Source organism: Taudactylus pleione, unplaced genomic scaffold (assembly GCF_031769625.1).
Source record: "Taudactylus pleione unplaced genomic scaffold, aTauple2 ptg000845l, whole genome shotgun sequence".
NCBI classification, from domain to species: domain Eukaryota; kingdom Metazoa; phylum Chordata; class Amphibia; order Anura; family Myobatrachidae; genus Taudactylus; species Taudactylus pleione.
The window spans coordinates 1,857,551-1,878,966 of NW_028285247.1; the positions used below are offsets into that span (position 1 = coordinate 1,857,551).

Below are 21,416 nucleotides of genomic sequence, written 5' to 3' on the forward strand. Positions count from 1 at the left end.
AAATAGCAAACAGTTTATAATAAATATGTGTGAGTGCTAGTTTTAAGCAGCATAGCAGGGTTAGGTTTTGAGGGAGAGGTTAGGCACTAAGGGGGAGGGTTAGGTTTAGGGTGCGGGGTGGGGAGGGATAGGTTAGGCTACAAGAAGGGAGGGTTAGGGGGAGAAGGGGTGGAGGGTAAGTATACTTACCCGACCCCTGTCGGGATTCCAACCATCGGGATGTCGCTGTATTTTGACAGGAGGCATCCCGACAGCTGGCATTACATACCGATTCCGTTTGGATACCTATAATAACTATATAGCTTTTCATCATGGTTAATATTTATTTTGGTTAAGTTAGTTGTAATTGTTATAAATATTGTTATGTTTAATTGTTATAGTTGCAATTATGTTTTAGGCCACTAACATTTATATCACTATAGCTATTTAATGTGGAAGTGTATTTCAGTTTGCCTCTAGATAAGAGAGGGGGCAGGGAAAGGTGGACCTGCTGAGGTGACCCAGGAGATGCTGGCTCCATTTATTTACTAGTAAGTTCTATAAAATGATAACTAGAATCTGATTGGTTGCTTGCTATGGGCGACAAATCATCTTTGCTCTTTAGAAGGTTTGTTTCCTATCTCCATTTCCTAAACATGAGACATTAGAAAACAGACAGACAGCCTATGTTGTTTAAAGCCATTCTTTTACTATAAGTACATTGATAAATGATAAGACACACAAATCAGAGTCATGGATACAAATATACTGACACAGCACAAAAATAATTCATGAAATAAAGGGACCAGTATTTTGTCATTTAAACACACACAAACTGCTTTCCCTACATAGCGGTTTAATGTCCCTAATTATAAAATGCATTGTATTCAAATACTTGTCAGGACATTAAAGTCAGTTGAGATTGCAAATTAACCTGGGTACACACTATACGATATATCATGAGTATCGTATAGTGTGTACGCCCAATCGTGTGTGCACCCGGGTTGTTCAATGCATTGTTCCATATGCTGTGTTGCACAACAGATGGTGCTGTAATGAACGATGCAGTGCTGTTAAATGCACCATGTAACGACACATTGTGCCCTTGTACATTGGATTGTGCAATGTGTACGGTGTGTACAATGTATTGTTCCGTCGCACCTTTGTATAGTGTGTATCCAAGTTTAGTTGTTGGCAAACTACAGTGGTTCTAAAGGTATCAGCTTTGTTTTCTATTCTCTTTGTTTACCAGTGTCAAGCAAAATATGTCTGTACATCTGTCTTTGATCATTTTGTTTTTTTTAATTCACAGACATCTGCATCAGTATGCCCTGGGCTATAGTGCTATTCCTGATCTCCAGCCTCCTACTTCTCTTGCATTGCTATAGCACTGAAATTCTTTCTTATGTTAGTTAGCTCATTGGTTAGCTTATTGCATTATGTACACTTCTGTCTGCTCTACAGTTAGCCACAAAAGAAACAAAAAGAAAATATATATTTTTCTATCAATTATTTAAATCAAATGACCAAATTACACATGAAATATGTAGAAACAATTACAATGCCAAAGCTTGCCTTCTTCAATACTTTAGTAAAGGGAGACGACTGATTATGGGGTTTATTAATCAATAGCTCTGAAAAGTCCTGTTGTCTGGTTCTGCTCATCGTGACAAATGTAAAATATTTTTCAAAGCTTTTTTTTTTTTTTTAAATAAAAATTACGGGGGCAACTAAGCGATGGTCAGAATCCTGGCTGGTAACAGCGAGCAGTTAATTACCGCATTGCCGGCCAATCGGGGTACCTTGTGAGCATGCGCCATCAGATATTGGCGGAACAGGTGTGCCCAAAGCACATGGAGCCTGTTTTGTATTTTCAAGTCCAGATGCTGTAAAAATTAAAAAAAAAAAAAAAAAAAATTCAAAGATCTAATATATATATATATATATTTTAAAATACATTAAACAAGAAAAAATGTTCTGTTTGAATATGAAATCAATTTTCCTGTTTATTGCTATGTCAATCTTGAGACAGCATAGGAGGACAGCCGGCAGTACAGGTACCGCTGCTGTCATACATTTGTGGTAAGTAGAGTAGGAGAGTTCCTGCAATGGCCACCACCATCACCGCACCCCGCGCTGCTCAATAAATAGGGACAATCCCTAAATCTGGTGAGAACTGTCATTTTATCCCTCTGATAAATAACCCCTTTGTCTGCAGGAGCCATTGAGGTACTTTATAGAATTTCATGAAGGCATATTTTTATACTGCGTTTTCTCACTAGAACAATGAGTAGTTACAGATATTCAGACAATGGTCACTTAGAAAATAAGCCTTTCTTAAAGAAGAAGGAATGGTTACATATCATGCCCTAATAGCCCAGTATTAGGGCATGATGTCTCTCAGGCTTGCCCTGCTACATCATATTGTGCCATAACATTGAGGGGCTGGTGCAGGGTTGGAAGTAAATGTGTGTACGTTGTTCAAAAGAAGAGAAGTGTGTGTTATCGCCAATATTCAGAGCTGTACGCGTTTCGCCCCTGCGTTGGACAATATGCGCCTGGTTTGCTACAAGTCATCATCATTAGGTGCTATAGATAAGCCCAGATAGGTGGATTTTTGCTTGTGTGTTGGTCTGAAAGACCAATGGGCAGGGCTGCAGAGACTGAGGGCAGACTTGAGAGGAGGGGTATGGCCACTTGAGATGGTGCAGCTACACCCCTTACTAGTGTACCTATCTATCGTGGTGCACATGAAGGGGCATGGCCACAGCATCGTGGAGGACATGGCTATGCCTCCTCTACACTCCACGGGCCCCTACAGAGGGCAATCCCTCCCCCCCTCAGCACCCCAGCCAATGGATATAGTTACACAATCCTAAGACTATATGCCACATACACCTATCAGTACTATGTCTACGGAGCTCTGTCACTGACATCTTCAGATACTGTACTGAATACATTTATTCTTACTTTGTTTTATCTAAAACATCAATCCCTGTTTAAATATTTGTGTAATGCCCTTTTCACCATCCACCAACATTCCACACAGTGAGAGAAACCGACAGGCAGAGTCTCCTCCAGCTATACTGGTTCCAAGTGTGTAATCTTTAGGTGCTCCTGAAAATCCTTGGATGCGTTAGACAGATCATGACGGTAATTGTAGACTGATTGGTAATCCTTAGTACTCTTCAGCAATTCATTATTCTTGCGTGCTTCATAATGGAACTGGGAACTCTTCATCTCGTACCTGCACAATAAATAGAATACGGTTATTCTTAGGCCGAATCTTCTAGCTTGAATTACAATAACTTCATTTCTTCTGCTTGCTTTCAAGGATTTAAATTAAGGAACTATGCGGGAGATGTATCAAACCTTCTCAAAAGGACAAGTGGAAAAGATGTCCATAGCAACCAATCAGTTTCTAGCTATCATGAAGCTGATTGGTTGCTATGGGTTACTTCTCCACCTGACATCTTCAGAAAGTTTGTTAAAATGAAACATAGGTATAAGTGAGAAATATTATATCTTATTCTTATCAGTGAGAAATATTTTATCTTATGTATTATTTTTATTTTATTTTTTGTTCTATATGCCTATGTATTATTTTTTGATGCTGTATGATTTTAATAAATTTTATACTTAGCTGCATACTGACTCTCTGTTATAGTGAAAACTGTTTATTATATAAGCACGTTTGTACAGGTCAGCACAGTAATATATTATAAAAATGACATTTATAGATATATAAATAGATAATTAATTTTTACATCTGTTTGGGTTATTCCTATGATTTAAACATCTGGTTATTTACTCTGAGGTTACCAGTTCTACTGTATTAAACTGTGACATCCTTGTGGCTCCTCCCATATACATGCACATGTGCTCTCCCTTGAGTGAGTATGGGAATGCCTAGTTACAGTTCTGTGTCATAGATACATGTCTTATGTTTGTACACTCCCAGCGCTGGAGACATGTGCGCAGCTATAGTGGGTGTAGGGAGTGCCATTGCTATGGGGCCCAAAGGGTTAGGTGGCCCACCTCTGGTGCCTGACTCAACTGTACCCAGGTCATAATGTCGTCTGCCAGGTTCCTGGAATTGCCCGCTAAGCACTGTGTGGCATAATGTGAACTTAACGCACAGTGTAGCATGTGTACTGGAAGCAGTACAATGTGGCATATTGTTAACTTGGGGCACTACAATGTGACATAATATGAACAATGAGCACTGTAGTAGAGAACTAGGGCACTACTATGGGGTATAACATTAACTAGGGAACCAATATGGTTCATAAAATGAGCTAAGGCACTACAATGGGGCATAAAATGATGAACGCACTACTATGGTGCATATACTGAAACCCTGCTGTGGAGAGAGGTGTCCCTAGAAGGGGCTCCTTCAAATTGTCGCTATGGGGCCTACGAAGTTCTGGTTACACCCCTGGCCAGAGAGTCCTCCTGTATTTTAATTTGTACACTAAGGGTTGGGGAAAACCTTATATCTCCTTAGGCTGCAGGTACAGGTTACCCTTTGGCGACGCCCTGAATCTCAAAGTCAAGTCACTGCCACAGGCTACAGCGGCTCAGCAGTAAGCTATCATGGTGCAGCAATTAGCCATTAAGGGGGCCTGGAGGCAACAGCAATTGGATATCGAACTCCAGAGGCGACAACAAATGGATGTTGAGGAAACCTGGAGGCAGCAGCACCAAGACTGCAAAGTTTTGAAAGAGGTGGTACAGCACCTGGCAGCACTGTCTGGAAATGCTTCCATGGATGTCACAACTAGCTCCAGCTCAATATGGGCTAGTCATTTTTGCAAAAGTTAAGAAAGAGTGATGATGTTGAAGCCTATCTATTAACTTTTGAACGAACAGCTGAAAGAGAAAGCTGGCCCAAAAATCAGTGGGCAGGCCTTTTGGCACCCTTCCTGACAGGGGAAGCGCAAAAGGAATATTTTGATGCCAAGGGTTAACTAGACTGTTAATAGATTTTGACTCGCCCGAGTGTCACAATGTCTGTTCAAGCACGACAAGGTTCATCGCTGGGGATACCAAGTGGGTATACCTTCCTGCTTTTAGATGCCTGATCTCATCCATCTCACCAAGAAGTGGCTGCAACCAGAGACGCAGATCGTGGTATGGTAATTGCTTGCAGGTCTGTGCAAGTGGGTGAGCAACAGGGACCCTAAAACATTAGACCAGCTGATGGAAATGGTGGAGAGGTATGTGGTGGCTGAGGAACTGTTGGTGTAACCTGTACACGGGGCCACTCGGTATTATGTTACTGCTGAAGTGAATATAGAAACAGTGTGGTTCCACTGTAGTCACTGTGGGATTATTTTTTTACAGAGGGATATAACCCAGACCCGTCTAATAATGTTACTTATACAGCGGTAGTGGGAGTGTTTCCCGAGTCTGAAGTGCTCCCTTTTTCAATCATGATTGGGGATTTCTTAGATTGACAAGAGCAGCACTGGGGCGCAGAATGATTTACTCCCTACTGAAGTAGAAAATGTTTTAGAACCATTTGATTAGTATGCCCGATCTTGAAGAAAAGATAATAGTTAAAAAGTTGAAAGACCCTACTTTGGTAAAGACTAGAGAGAATGTAAATGTGGTTGATGGATACCCAATAGAGCCTGATAGTAGATTGCCACACTCTCACATGGCAGTACAAGATTTGTTGTACTAAGTGTTGAATAAAGGAGAAGACATTGTGGTACAATTGATAGTTCCTAGACAAATAGATGAACGGCGTTGGACCTGGCTCATGGTCACATAACTGCAGGACATCTAGAAAATGTTACAGAAGTTTTTCTGGCCATGGGGTTCATATAGATGTATCTGAATACTGTGTATCCTGCCCTGGGAGCCAGAGCCGGCCCTAGCTAAATTAGTGCCCTAGGCAAGATTTTAGGTGGTGCCCCCCTCCCCATTGGATCTTGAAAAGGGGTGTGGCCTCAGGAAAAAAGGCCCTCACCCACCACAGCACCCCCCTATCCAAGCACAGCACAGTCTCAGCACCCTCCCTCACCCACCACCCCTATCCCAGCAGAGCACACCCCTCCCAGCAGTGAGCACTACAGCAAACGGCCCTCTCCAATTTCCAAACGTACTTTACTTGAGCGCAGCCTGCAGAGCCGTCCGACTGAACTCGCTTTTCCCATCTCAGGTTGGCAGGCCACAGCTATGTTTCTGGAAGCGGGGCCCGAAGCCATGAGGTATGACTCACTACTCCGAGCTCCGCAAAGGACCATGGTGCAGCAGCCCTCCCGCGACCATTTACTTATAGTCCTGGATGAGCCTCTGCATAGCGCAGTAGCTTATTCTGATTGTGTGATGCCCCAGAGCCAAACCAGTGCAAACCACTAGCTGCCGTCCAGGTGCCCCGCTTCCGCAAACTGCCGCCGGCTGTTCCGTCGCTGTCTGTTCACTGTTTAATGCTGCCAGGCCTGATCGGAGCTGGTAGGGGAGCTCCGATCATGTACGCTGCACAGCAGCAGTAGCAGCTGCCAGACTATCTGCCCAGCCTTCAGCAGGTGCCCTGGCCGTGCTTGCACCAAACCTCCACCGGCTCTAGGCGGGCTTGGATGCCCCAAGGCATTTGCTTAGATTGTCTATGCCTAGGGCTGGCTCTGCTGGGAGCAGGTCAGAGGCCTGTTGAGAGACACTGTAACTGCTTAAAAATGTAAGTGTTGTGCTGAAGTGCTGGTTGTGTTTTGGTGGCTTGGACCCTAAGTCTTTTCCACTGGTTAGAGATGGACATGCATTTAGCTAGCTAGAGCCAGACAGGTAAGAATTTGAGTTGGGTACGGGATGCCGACGCTCTTGATCCTGGTGGTCAGAATCCCGGCGCTGCCATCCCGACAGGGTTAGGATACAGACACCTGCCGGTAAGTACCCTAATCCAACCCCTACACCTAATCTTCCTCCCCCGCAGCCTAAACCTAACCCTCCCCCCCAGCAGCTTAAACCTAACATCTCCCCCCCACAGAATAAAGGGGCCTATCCATTAGCAGATCCTTTTCAAAAGATGAAAGACAAAAGATTATCCCTTGAAAATTCCTGGGGCTGCGGTGACAGATATCTGTCATGTACATGACAGATTTTTGCAAACGACGAACGATATTTCATGACAACATTCAGGGAGTGGATTTTTTTCTATGTTTCTATTCATTTTCATTAAAAATATCGTTCGTTGTTCACCGCGACAGATATTTCTAATATCTGTCAGCGATAAATGATAATTGACCAATATGTCGGAGAGACAAAAGACAAAATTTGTTGGCCGGGGGAGTGCGCATTTTCATCGTTCAGAGCCTATCCATTAGCAGATAAATTGAACGACTGAATGATAAATCGTTCATCGTTGAAATCTATCTGCTAATGGATAGGCCCCTTAACCCTAACCCTCTCCCCCCGCAGCCTAACCCTAACTCTCCCCCTAGTGCCTAACCCTAACTCTCCCCCTAACCTCAATACTTACCGATGGGACGCCGGAGGTTGGGATGCTGGTGCCAGGATTCTGACTGGTGTCAGGATTCCGGCACCGGCATTCTGAGCACGGGCATCCGACAGCCGGAATGTCAACTACATCCCGACGATTTATGTTTGTTCTGTACTCATAGTAAAACTTGCTACAGCTATTTATATAAAGGACCTGGACTGATGTGCTTTTGAACAGTCACCGTCTACCCAGAGAGATGGCACCCCTTAACTCGATCTTGCCACAATATATATATATCGTATATACTCGAGTATAAGCCGAGTTTTTCAGCACATTTTCTGTGCTGAAAAAGTACCCCCTCGGCTTATACTCGAGTGAAGTGTAGCGCTGACCGGACGGAGTTCGGTCAGCGCTACACAGCACAAACACACAGCCGCCAGAGCCGGCAGCTGTATGTTTGTTGTAATCAGCAGCCGCTGAGAGTCTGTCAGACTCTCATCGGCTGCTACTCCCACTGCGGAGCCATCTTCCAGCTCCCGCAGTGGGTAATGGGAGAGACGTCATGAGTAATGACGTCTTTCCCATGCACAGCGGCCGGAGGAGCTGTTATCGGCGGGACCAGGAGCGCGGGTTTCAGGTAAGTGATTTTTTTTTAAAATTCTTATTACGTCTCTCTCTACTGGGGGGGGGGGGGTGACTACTGGGGGCGATTACTACAGGGGTCACTACCAGGGGGCGATTACTACAGGGGTTACTACCAGGGGGGGATTACTACAGGGGGCACTAAAAGGGGGGATTACCACTGGGGGAACTACCAGGGGGGATTACTACAGGGGTCACTACCAGGGGGCGATTACTTCAGGGGTCACTACCAGGGGACGATTACTACAGGGGTCACTACCAGGGGGCGATTACTACAGGGGTCACTACCAGGGGGCGATTACTACAGGGGTTACTACCAGGGGGGATTACTACAGGGGGCACTAAAAGGGGGGATTACCACTGGGGGAACTACCAGTGGGGATTACTACAGGGATCACTACCAGGGGACGATTACTACAGGGGGCACTACCAGGGGGGATTACTACAGGGGTCACTACCAGGGGGGGATTACTACAGGGGTCACTACCAGGGGGCGATTACTTCGGGGGTCACTACCAGGGAGGGATTACTACAGGGGGCACTACCAGAGGAGGATTACTACAGGGGTCACTACCAGGGGGCGATTACTACAGGGGTCACTACCAGGGGGCGATTACTACAGGGGTCACTACCAGGGGGCGATTACTACAGGGGTCACTACCAGGGGGCGATTACTTCAGGGGTCACTACCAGGGAGGGAATACTACCGGGGTCACTACCAGGGGGGGATTACTACAGGGGTCACTACCAGGGGGAATTACTACAGGGGTGACTAGCAGGGGGGATTACTACAGGGGTCACTAAAAGGGGGGATTACCACTGGGGGAACTACCAGGGGGGATTACTACTGGGGGCACAACCAGGGAGAATTACTACTGGGGGCACTACCAGCTGCTGCATTTCCCACCCTAGGCTTATACTCGAGTCAATAAGTTTTCCCAGTTTTTTGTGGTAAAAGTAGGTACCTCGGCTTATATTCGGGGTCGACTTATACTCGAGTATATACTCCATAACCAAGATATAGGATAAAGAGAGTCAAGTGAAGAAGAGTCCTAGAAAAATTGAGTCTTTTTAAAAAAATGTATGTACCATAACATACTGATATGTTTTCCTTATTATAGAGGTTTCACTTTTTTGATATAATGGGCGGTATTCAATAAGTTTCGCACCCGTGATACTGTTTCGCCTGCTGGACTTTTTGCCTATATCGCATGTTTTGGGTGCGGAAAGTGGTGAAGAATAGCATTTTGGGGGGTGTTTTTTTGAGAAAATAACTAGTCCCAGCAAATTTTAGGTACCTGAAAATGGGGGGTAGCATATTTTAAAATTGCTAAAGTATAGTTTAAAAAAACTTTAAAAATCCATCTGCCGCAACCACCTGCAATAAAAAAAAACACCTGGGCCATACTGGGAGACCCCGTGAAGTCTATTTTGCTAGTTTCTAACTTTATCCCCAAACTTTGTTTTTTCGCCCCCAAAATGAAAGTAATTTTTTGGGGTGTTCTTAAGTCTGTTTTAAGAATTTTTTAATGCAGTTTATATTTGGGGAAGTGTTTTAAGGCTGCACGGGGGTTCCCGCAAAGTTGCACCCCAAAACCACAATTCTGCACTTTTTTCCGCATGCTATTCATAGGTGAAACTTTTCCGCCGGGTCCATTGCATTGACTTTCTGCCTAGGCGAAAAGTCTCTGAAATTGAATACGGCGAAAAGTTTCCGCCTGGCAAAATGACGTCACCCTTAATACTTTTTCGCCGAAACTGACTTTTCGCCTCAAATTGAATACGGCCCTATATCTTTATAGTGTGCATTAAAAATATGTGTCTTATTATATGTTTTCAACAAAAACGTAATAATAAAAGTATGGGAAGAAGTTCTGGGAAACGAAGAGAGATCCCTCCGCCGCCTCCTCACTGCCTCCCCGGCGGCTTTGCGCATGCGTGACCTCAGGTCACACATGCGTAGAAGTAGCAACGGGGACAGGTGAGTAACGCAGCAAGTTCTGTAGCTGCGCTACTAATCACTCTGAAAAGCAGCTGTCCCTGCACCGGAGCAATGATGATTTGCACTGGTGTTACGTATCCCCCGCTGCGAGGTGGATACTTAATCATTTGGGGCCATATGGTCCCCGATGATGAATAGGGCCCATAGTGATGGCAGATTCACCAAATAGCGTTACTCACTACGCATTCCTGTAGGAAGGAAGGCTAAGCTCACTGGGGACTGCACTTGACCTGAACAGGGCAGCCCCAGCAGTATGGTGAGAGTGAAACGGGGACTGCTGCAGAACCGAATGCAGAACAGCTTTAAGCAGCCAACAGCTCCATCAAGTCAGTAATCTTTTTCAGGGGTGCCAAAGGGAGGGGGGGGGGGTACAGATAAACCCGATTTGTAAGTGTCAGAATAAAAAGTAACTGAAGTGTAAAAGCCAGAAGTTCCCAAACACTGGGATCAAGGCTCCCCAACTGTTCAGGCTTTAGAGATTAGAGATATCCATGGTTAAGCACAGGTGGTTAACTCAAATTGACTGAGGTACTAATTAAATCACCTGTGGTCAAGCATAGATATCCATAAAACCTGGACTGTTAGGGTGCCTTGAGGACAGAGTATGGGGACCTCTGGCCTAAGCAATGAAAAGGTGTTGGTGTGCTGAAAAATGAGATGGAACTGTTAGAAAGCAGAGTGCTCCATGCGCTGTCTCCTTTATTTACCTCCGACCCATGGACTGAATGCGCTACTGAGCATGAGCGGTTTCTGCGTTTATCCTCCACAGCGAGAGGACATGTCTCCATAACTGAGATTATCTATACACATGCTTGCTATACTATTCCTTTACATAAATTGTTGAATATGATGAACTCTTGTCTTTTTAGCTTTAATATAAATGCAACTTTAAAAAAAAAAAAAACTTTCTCTCCTGGAATCTAGGCAAACAAAGAAGATTGAAAATAAAAATGCCTAAATCTTCTGGTAGATGACCTCTATACTATTGACAAGAGAAATCAAAGTCTTCAGCCATGCACACTGCTCACAATTTCTATAAGACATCAGAAAGGGGTATTCTTACCATTTCGGCTTCGGTCCTCTTGTCCGTTCCAACTCTTGCCGCCTTTTGATCTCCAGGAGTAACTCCTCCTCCACACGAAGTCGCTCTAGTCGTAACCGGGTCAGCTCCTGTTGATAGGGAGATGCTTCCACTACAGAAATCCCCACATCTGTCCCTGCCAATGTATTTAAGAATCTAACAAAACAAAAATTAATATTCACTAGATTGAAACAACATTTTTGCTGAACAGAAAGGTATACTAATGCCAAAGCCTTGCTTATAATTACGTATGCAGATAAGGACTGTTTGATGGCGACAGGACAAGATGCATCAGACACAGTGGCTCAACCTATTTGCGTTCAAAGCTGTTAAATAAATATAATATGCAAATGTATTTAATAAATGTACCTTTCACTAATCTCTTCTGCAGAGGGTGCTGATATGGAAGATGATGGGATGCTGTACGGAGTCCAGGAATAGCTAAGACTGCTTTTGTTCTTCCTTGGGGAAGTGAAGGATTTTGTAATCAAAGCTCCAGGTCTGTATAACCGTGAACGTGATTGCCGATTGGAAGATGATGTCTTGCCACTGGATTTGGGTCTTGGTAGAGGCTGGCCACAAGCATTGGCTTTTGCAGAATTTGGCCTCCAGATAGGTTTTGGTGATTGAGAGCGTGATCTAGGCCATCGGGCTTTCTTAGCAGCAGGGGAGAATGAGTGTGAGCGGTCAAGGGACTGGGATCTTCCTCGAACTACAGAAACTCTAGTTCTCTCTGGAGAACAAGAACGTACAGGAATCTTGGGAGGTAATAGGGATCTGACTCCAACAACATGAGGAGCACCAAACTTCACTGGAATGGATTCTCCAAAAGCAATGCTTGATGAAGTCAAATGTGAAGATGTAGCCGCCATCTCTGAAAATTCACCGCCCATGGTACCAATTGGGCTACTAAAAGAAGATTTTGAAAATGTTGGTAATCCTGTACTCTGAACTGCATTTTCATGTCTTTTTCTTAGATGATTTGACTTTAAAAACCATTCAGAGTTTGGTGAAGAGTCCAGACCACGTTCACTAGAGCCTCCATATGATGAGTCATACATGCGTTTCGCCCATTCTGGAGTGTATATATTCGTATAGTCAGAGGTCTTGTTTTCCAAATTTAGACTGGAGGCCAAACTATCCACTTGGACCTTGAGTTTTCTCAAATTATCCTCCAGGTCATCAATGCTAGGATTCTCTTTGGTATGTGGTGTAAAGGTGTTACCTGGGGTAAATACAAACATCTGCCTGTTTAGAAGGTTTACATTTTATAGTCATCAAAACATAAATACATGAAGCTATATTCCCCCCTTCCCTAATACTACAATGACAGATTGAAACTAAAATGTGGGGGGAATTTATGAAAACTGTTCCAACCATGAAGAAAGAATGCTGTAATCAAGCAAAATTAAATCTGAATAAAACACAACACGTCTGGAACAATGCATTAAGGACCTAATGAAGAGATGCACGTAAACCTGATGTTTACACACATCTCCAATGTTTTTAGATATGTGTATGTGCAGAATGTGCAGATCTGGGGCTGCGATGTTGCTCGCAGTGCCACAAAGGTCGCGGCATGATTGACATGCTGCTGGCATTTGGGGGTGGCTTCAGGAAGCGTTATAGAAGATAGGGGCGTGTCGCCCTTGTTTTCTATGTGTGCCAAAGCCAGTGGTGTTTACTGCATCCATCTCTGAATCAGGCCGTAAGATGGCACAAAAGTGAAGTAGTTTGAATGTACAGTATATTTAGAAAAAATCCAACACATCATATAACCACAAGAACCTAATGCCAACCACAAAACATGGCGACAGAGAGATGATGCTTTGTGGTTAATACCACACAATCATTGAGTCCACCATGAACAACCAAACTATTCAAAAGGTAATATGAAGCCAGCTCTCCAACAACTTAAACTTAATCAAGATTGGATGAAAAATAGCCATTCATCTGGAAAAATATCCTAAACAAACAATTTTTTAACTGAATGGCTGAAAGAGAAAATTACCAAGATTATAGAATGGCCAAGTCAAAGTTCAGACCTTAACCCCCGTCAGATACTGTGGAAGCACTTTAACAGAAATTTACATAAATTAAATTAAGTGGTGTTATAAAGAAGGATATCCCAAAACAGGGCAGTAATTAAGGGTGTGCAACTTGTATCACCACCCAAAGTGCTATGCCAAGGTGGCAGCATGGTCACTACCCCTACTGTACCCTTTTGCGGTTTAACTGAGTGACTTGAGATGCACCTCGCTACCTGAAAACGCGCAGGGCGTGACCATAGGACACGTCTGGCACCGGATGTTCCCATTTCAAACCATGAGGTTGTATGACGTCATGTCACATTAACCAGGGGCAGAGGTGTGTTTCCAGGAAACCCTCATGCCCTGCTATGGCTCCAGGCAAAAATTCCTCAAATACAATATTAGAGCTCTTAAACTCTGTGAGGTACCCAAATGTTAAAGATGGGGCAGACTAGGTAAACCCAGGTTTCTTAAATTTATGATTGCACAGACAAGACAAAAGAAAATATAGAATGGTATCTTTATTATATATTAAAGTAACATTATAGTACAATACAGCTAAATAAATTAATGTGAGGTGAATCATCAAACCACTTTTTCTGACCTAACCCACACTGTGGGCCTCATTCAGAGGCGGTCGGAGGATGCAAGCGGTCGCTCAGAAACTGGGCGGCCACTTGCATCCTGACCGCCCGCCTCTGTTGCGGTCGTTAGGCTGTGGGTTAACACCCACAGCTCTAACGACCGCTCCGGTGATGGTCGCGATGGTCAGAGACCATCGCGACCATCGGGGCTTACGACGAGACCCTAGGGTAGGGTCTCCCTTGTCGTAAGCCCCGGAGAGCTTCTGGCTCTGTCTGAGCCGGAAGCTCTCCACTGACATCACTAGTGATGTCAGTGGGGCCTCCCCCAAACGGTAGGTCAGTGGGGCCTCCGTTTGGGCTGCCACCCCCCCGGCCCGCCTTCCAAACGGGGCGAGCTGTCAATCAACATCGATAGCTCGCCCCCTTTGGATCGAGACCCGCTGTCGGTCGTAGCGGGTCTCACGCATGCGCACGACGGCGCCATCGCCGTCGTGCGCATGCTCTGTGGGGGGCCATCGACCCGGTCCGAGCGCATCGGCGCTAACGACCGGGTCTGAATGACCCCCTGTGTTCCAGAGAGAAGAGAGAACTTCACACCCAAAGTTCTGACAAATGTAATTTCTCTCACTTTTTCCAAAAAACTTGTCACTTCACTCAGGCGCTCTTATGTTCCTCCCCTTGGCTGATACCATATTATCTATATCTGGCTAATTCAGAAAGAGTGCTATATGTGTCTTATTGAGACCTTCCCCTAGTTTACTCATTACCCCCTAAGGCAGACTTGCCAACTCTCCCTCATTGTCAGGGAGACTCCCTGAAATAGTAGCAATCTCCCTGTCTCCCTGAAGAGTCTACAAATCTCCCTCATTTCATCCTTACCCCCATTATGAATCTGTTATATTAAAAAACAGAGATATATACATTCAAATGGGATCATTAGTGTCATTTCCTTGCATTGGTTATTATAAGGCACAATGATCCCTATGAATTTCTGAAAAGTATTAGAGTGTTTTCATCAACAAACAGATCTTACTAACTGCTTTTGGGCTGGTTTACATTTGGATGTAAGTCAGGTTTAGGACACGCCTCTCAGATGTAGCAGTACACGCCCACTGTAACACACGCTCATAGGCGCGGCTTTCATAATCTCCCTGAAATGCTTTTTCAAAAGTAGGCAAGTATGCCTAAGGTGTAGGTGACACTGTCTCTAATGGTTACCATGAGGGAACAATAGGAACCAACCAATGTTAAAGATGGGAGCGCTTATAGTAATAAGGAGTCCCTCCCCACATTAACCCTTTCCATACTGATGGAAATGAGGGTTGTAAGAGCACAGACTTCTGATCTCCCCATAATCCCGATGCAACTAGAACCCGAAGTACACATACCGTATATGGTTTTAAGTCCTATCGTGTAGGTATTTACCTGCAACATTTCAAATCTTTTGTTTAATTTATATAAAAACATAGAATTTGACAGCAAATAAGAACCACTTGGCCCATCTAGTCTGCCCTTTTCTAACATTTTGGTATCCTCAACCCTATATCCTTAGTTCTTTGTAAGGATATTCTTGTGCCTATCCCAAGCATGTTTAAATTGCTCTACTGTCTTAAGCTGCATACACACACACAACGATATTGTTACCAACGATTTTATGTCAGATTATCTGTCAGATTTTTTAAAGTGTAATGAAGGATTTTTTGAACTACAAACGATTTTTGTAACTTCCCTTAATGAAAATCGTTCAGTTGGTCAGTCAGAATGAACTACAAATGGGAACGTGCATGAACGCTAATCGTTCATCGTTATAACTCAGAAACGGAACGATTTTTGTCAACGATAGAACGATAATGACGTTGTTATAGTTAAATCGTTCAAATAATTGTTACCTGTGTATGCACCTTGAGCCTCAAATTTTCTTTCAACCTATATTCCCCCAGGTTCAGAGCAACATCAGTACATGTCAGCTTTAAAGACAGATAACAGGTGCTGCTAATTAGCCTAGCTTGTCTCCCACAACTGAGTTCAGGAAAACCTGGACTGGACCTTTATTACCATGCTGATCACGACTATCTCTGCATAAACCTGCTAGTCCACATTAACCTCTTGTGAGAGCATGCAGTCCCTGTCACTATATTAAGACATTCCTGGAAAGTTTTGTGAAGTAGGCCATGCACTATTTTGTTGCCCTTCTTTGTACAGTCTATAATGCATTTATATCCTTCTAGAGATATGACCTCCAGAACCGAACACAGTATTCTAGATGAGGCCATACCAATGACCTATACATTATGGCATTATTACTTCTTTCTTCTACTTATTCCTCTCCCGAAGCAACCAAGCATCTGATTTGCCTTTCTCATGCTTTGTTACATTGCTTTCCTGCCTTTAAGTCAGCTGAAATAGTGACTCCTAGACTGGGGTGTATCCAGGGGTCACAGTACCCCATGCAAAATAAGGGTTTGGCTCTCCATCACACAGCCCTCCCCTTCCCACAGCCCCCTCCCTCGCACAGCTCTGCCCCCTCAAAGCCCTTTCCCTTCACACAGCCCTCCCCCTCACACAGCACCCCTCCCCCCTTATGCAGCCCTCCCCCTCACACAGCCCTCCCCCTCACACAACTCTCACCCTCACATAGCTCTACCCCTCAAAGCCCTCTCTCTTCACACTGCCCTCCCCCTCACACAGCAGCCCCCCCTTCACACAGCCCTTCCCCTCACACAGCCCTCACATCCTCACACAGTCCTCATACAGATCTCCCCCCCTCACACGCTCATCCAGCCCTCCACCCTCACACTTTCACATACCCTCCCCCTCACACAGCCTTCCCCCCTTGACACAGCCTTCCCCCCTCCCACATGCCACAATAATAGTAAGAGTAGTATTACTGTAGTTCAATTTTTTTAGTGGCAATAGGATTAAATGGTTAAAGTCTTTGCAGCTACAGGTTAAATAGCAGTCAGTGAGGGATGGAGGAGCAGGCGCACACACCGTCTGTCAGTTGAATGAAGGAAGATATCTGTGCTGTCTTCCGGCATCCAGGCTGTAGATTACTGGGTATGCTATGCTGTGGAGTGGAGACTGTGCTTTTCTTCTGGTCCACACATGCCGCCAGCAGAGTTTTTGCCTGCAGGGTGGACTACAAATATCTCCTGCTGCTCGGAGATGCCAGAGTTCCGTCGCACTTCCTGGTTACCAGGGGGCGGGTCCCAGACCACTGTGGTAGTCAGCCGGCCTGCAGTAATCTGATCAGCTCAGCAGTACAGGGGTCCTTCCAGGCTCATGCCCTGTGAGTGAAGGGGGGAACAGGCCACCTCTGAGTTGGCCAGGCACCTGCCCAGCGGGAACTGACCCATGCTCCCGGTGGATGTGTACATCAGCACCCCTGGCCACGAGTGGCACCGCCGAGTTGCGCCCCCTCTCGGCCTGCACCCCTGGCGAGTGCCAGTGTGGCCAAGGGGTAGATATGCCTTTGCTTCTAGATCTCTTTCCTCCTCAGTAGTTTTCAATATATATCCCTATATAGCACTATATTTATCCTTTGGCTTTTTGAGACCCAAGTGCATGATTTTCCATTTTTTTTTGCATTAAAATGTAGTTGTCACATTCTTGACCATTCCTCTAGTCTACCTATGTCCTCAATAATATGAGATATGGTAAGAACTTACCTTTGTTATCTCTATTTCTACGAAGTCCAATAGGGTTCCACAGGATACCTTGCGGTATAGGTGATGACGTCAGGCATCGGGCACCATAGAGTTAAGTTTTCAGCCTCCCAGGATGCACTAGGGTCCCCCTCCTATACCCCGCCCCCGAGCCAAGGCATCTCAGTTACGTACCAAGCCATAGGCCGGAGGAGGAGGAGAAGGAAGAGAGAGAAAAAAGATCTGGACACACACAAGAATCACATTCTCACCATAGGGAGACGGAAAAAAAACGGTGACCCGAGTAAAGCTCATCTGCAGTACAGGTGCGACAGGGCGGGAGTCCTGTGGAACCCTATGGACTTCGTAGAAATAGAGATAACAAAAGGTAAGTTCTTACCATATCTTATATTTTCTAAATCAGGGTCCATAGGGTATCCACAGGATACCTTGTGGATGTCCCAAAGCAATATCCTTTAAGGGTGGGGACGCTCCTGTGCTGAAAGGAGAATCCGCCGCCCGAAGGAAGCATCCTGAGAGGCAAAGGTGTCAAAAGCGTAATACCTCACAAAGGTATGGACAGAGGACCACGTGGCAGCCTTGCAGATCTGGACTGCAGAGGCACCACGTCGAGCTGCCCACGAAGGACCCACAGACCTAGTGGAATGAGCCCTCACAGAGGATGGAAGATAAGCTTCTGAAATTGCCATACGAATCCAACCTGCCAAAGTTTGCTTTGAAGCAGGCCAACCCTTTTTATGGAAGCCGGACAAACAAGGTGTCCGACTTCCTAAACGAAGAAGTGCGGTCAACATAAATCCTTAAGGCCCGCACAACGTCCAAAGTGGCCTCACCCACTGAAAGATCAGGTGAGTTAAAAGCCTGCACAACGATTTCCTCGTTGATATGGAAACTTGAAACAACTTTGGGAAGGAATCCAGGACAAGTGTGCAGCACCGCCCTGTTCCTTTGAAAAATCAGAAAAGGGGGTCTACAGGAGAGAGCCCCTAAGTCAGAAACACGTCTGGCCGAAGAAATGGCCAGAAGGAATATTGTTTTAGCTGTCAGCCATTTAAGGTCCACTGAGCCCAGTGGTTCAAACGGCAGTCCTTGGAGAGCCCTCAGGACCACAGCTAAATCCCAAGGCGCCACCGGTGGAACAAAAGGTGGCTGAATTCGAAGAACACCTTGCATAAAGGTGCGCACATCAGGGATCGCAGCAATCCTACGATGGAACCAGACTGACAGGGCAGAGAAGCAAGGCGAAGCCCATGGTCTAGCCCCGCCTGTAGGAAAGCTAACACTCTAGACAGACGGAACTCCCGAGGGGCATAACCTCTCGGTCGACACCACTTGGAAGAATGTATGCCACACACGATGGTATATCCTTGCAGAAGATGGTTTCCGAGCTCTTAGCATAGTTTGTACCACAGAGCTGGAAAACCCCTTAACATGGCCGTCTCAACAGCCACGCCGTCAAAGACAGCCGAGCCAGGTCCGGGTGAAGACAAGGACCCTGTGATAGCAGGTCCGGTCGTAGAGGAACTGCAGAGGAATGTCCATGGACAGACTCTGAAGGTCTGAGAACCAGTGCCGCCTGGGCCACGCGGGAGCTATCAACAGGAGCATACCTCCTTCCTGTTTGAATTTCCGGATTACCCGCGGAAGAAGGGAAAACGGAGGAAAGAGATAAGCAAACCGGAACATCCACTGGACAGACAGAGCATCCACAAGAGACGCCTTTTCGTCTCTTGTTCGAGACCCGTACACCGGCAACTTGTTGTTGTGCCGTGACGCCGTGAGGTCTATCTCTGGAAGACCCCACCTGTCCACCAGAAGTTGAAAGACATCCTGGTGCAGAGACCATTCCCCCGAACCTCCGGAGTGAGCACCATCATCTGGGACTTTAGACTCTGAGGCAGTCCATTCCATTTGGACAGGATCAATTGCTGCAGACGTCTGGAGTGAAACTGGGCATATTCCACCATGTCAAATACTGACACCATGGAGCCCAGTAACCTCATCGCCGAGTGCAGAGACACTCGGCTACTCTGCAGACAACTGCGCACCCTCAACTGTAAGGCAGAGATCTTTTCCCCCATCACAAAGATCCTCTGCTGTCCGGAGTCCAATAGGCTCCGAGGTGCAGAATCCTCTGAGACGGGATCAGGGTGGACTTTTGCCAGTTTATTAACCAGCCGTGACGTTGCAGTACTGCAATCGTCAGGTCCAAGTGGCGTAGAAGGAGCTCTGGAGATCCCGCCACCAACAGAAGATCGTCTAGGTACGGCAACATGCGGACTCCCTGCAGCCGCAGGTAAGCCGCCATGACCGCCATGACCTTGGTGAACACTTGTGGTGCTGTTGCCAGGCCAAAAGGTAACGCCCGGAACTGGAAGTGATCGTTGCGGATTGCAAACCCGAGGAACTGCTGATGGCGCAAAAGAATAGGGACATGCAGGTAAGTGTCCTGTATGTCCAATGACACCATGTAATCCCCAGGTACCAGTGCCAAAATGATGGACCGTAGGATCTCCATCCGAAACCGCGGCACCCGCAAGGACTTGTTGAGGGCCTTGAGATTGAGTATCGGACGGTAAGACCCATTGGGTTTCTGCACCAAAAATAGATTGGAATAGAAACCCTAGCCCCTCTGGAAGAATGGAACAGGCACTATAACTCCAGCCTGGGGCATAGTGTGCAAAACCTTCCGCAGTTCCAAGGCTTTGTTCCGGTCTAATGGAAGGCCTGTGGTGAAGAACCCAGGATGGGGGCCTGTGCCGATAAGAAGAGAGCATATCCGTGAAAAACCACCTCGTGAACCCAATTGTCTGTTGTGGTTATAGACCAACACTGGGCGAACTGCAGCAGGCGGCCTCCCACTTTGGGATCCCCCAAAGGGAGGCCCGGACCGTCAGGCCGCAGGTTTGTCATCTGACTTAGGGGCCGGACGTCTGGTACTCCAGGCCTGTTTCCTGGGCTTGGCCGATTTCTTGGACCCAGCCTGTCGGGGAAAAGACTGTGCTTTAGGCCTACCCTGGGCCCTGTAAGGCCGAAAGGACGACGTACCCGAACTTGAAGGGACTGCAGCAGACGCAAGACATGCAGATTTGGCTGCTGCCAGCGTGGCTACAATTTTGTCCAGATCCGGATCAAATAGGACTTCTCCATTAAAAGGCAAAGCTTCTAAGCCCTTTGTGGAATCAGCGTCCGCCTTCCAAGATCGCAACCATAAGGTGCGATGAGCAGCAACAGCTGCCAAAGAAATCCGAGATGCGAGGATACTGATATCCAAGGCCGCTTCATTGATGTAAGTGGCCGAATCCCGGAGATTGCCTACCAATTCGGCCTGTTCAGCCGAACAGTCAGAATCCAAAGACGCCTCCAAACTATCAGCCCAGCGCTCCATGGCTCTGGCTACCCAACATACGGCCATAGCCGGTCTGGATGCCCCCCCAGCGAGGGAATAAATGGACTTTAGGCAGATCTCCACCTTGCGGTCCGTAGCATCCTTCAAGGAGGACATGGGCAAGGTGGCACTTCGGATTAGGCGTGTCACATGAGAATCCACTTGTGGAGGGGATTCCCACTTAGAAAAATAATTGTCCGCAAACGGATAAGCCACCGCTAAGCGCCTCTGAGGATGATACCGTTTACCAGGGTGTTTCCACGCCTCCTCTAAATGGTCTACTAACTGACCCGAAAGAGGAAACACTGTGGCGTCACCCTTAATATCCTTAAAATAGGCATATTTGGACTTGGACACCGGAGGATCGTCATCCTCAATAACTAAAGCCTGCCCGAATAAGGCCAGGAATATAAACCTTGGACTTAGCGTCCGACTCTTTAGTACGGAGAGGTTCTTGGTCAGATAGATCCAGAATCTCACCATCATCGGACGTCACATCATCATCCTCATAAGGAGCAGACAGAGACGCCACAGGCCGCTTATGTGGCCGCAACACAGACTCCCCCTTGTAACACATCCGACAAATGCTGTACCGAATTTG

At 46.1% G+C, this 21,416-nt stretch overlaps 1 protein-coding gene across 2 annotated transcripts in view; it reads right to left on the bottom strand.

Moving 5' to 3' along the window:
- Positions 1-683: 683 nt before the first annotated feature.
- The window catches only part of LOC148474395 (uncharacterized), a 36,451-nt gene continuing 15,718 nt past the window's right edge, over positions 684-21,416 (bottom strand). The window contains exons 3-6 of one of the 2 annotated variants that reach the window (XM_088458631.1): positions 11,518-12,373; positions 11,131-11,304; positions 3,043-3,226; positions 684-1,865 (exon numbers count right to left, since the gene is read on the bottom strand). In XM_088458631.1, the coding sequence (XP_088314757.1) occupies positions 3,061-3,226; positions 11,131-11,304; positions 11,518-12,373 (1,196 nt within the window). In that variant the 3' untranslated portion in view covers positions 684-1,865; positions 3,043-3,060. The other variant, XM_088458630.1, reaches the window with a different exon arrangement.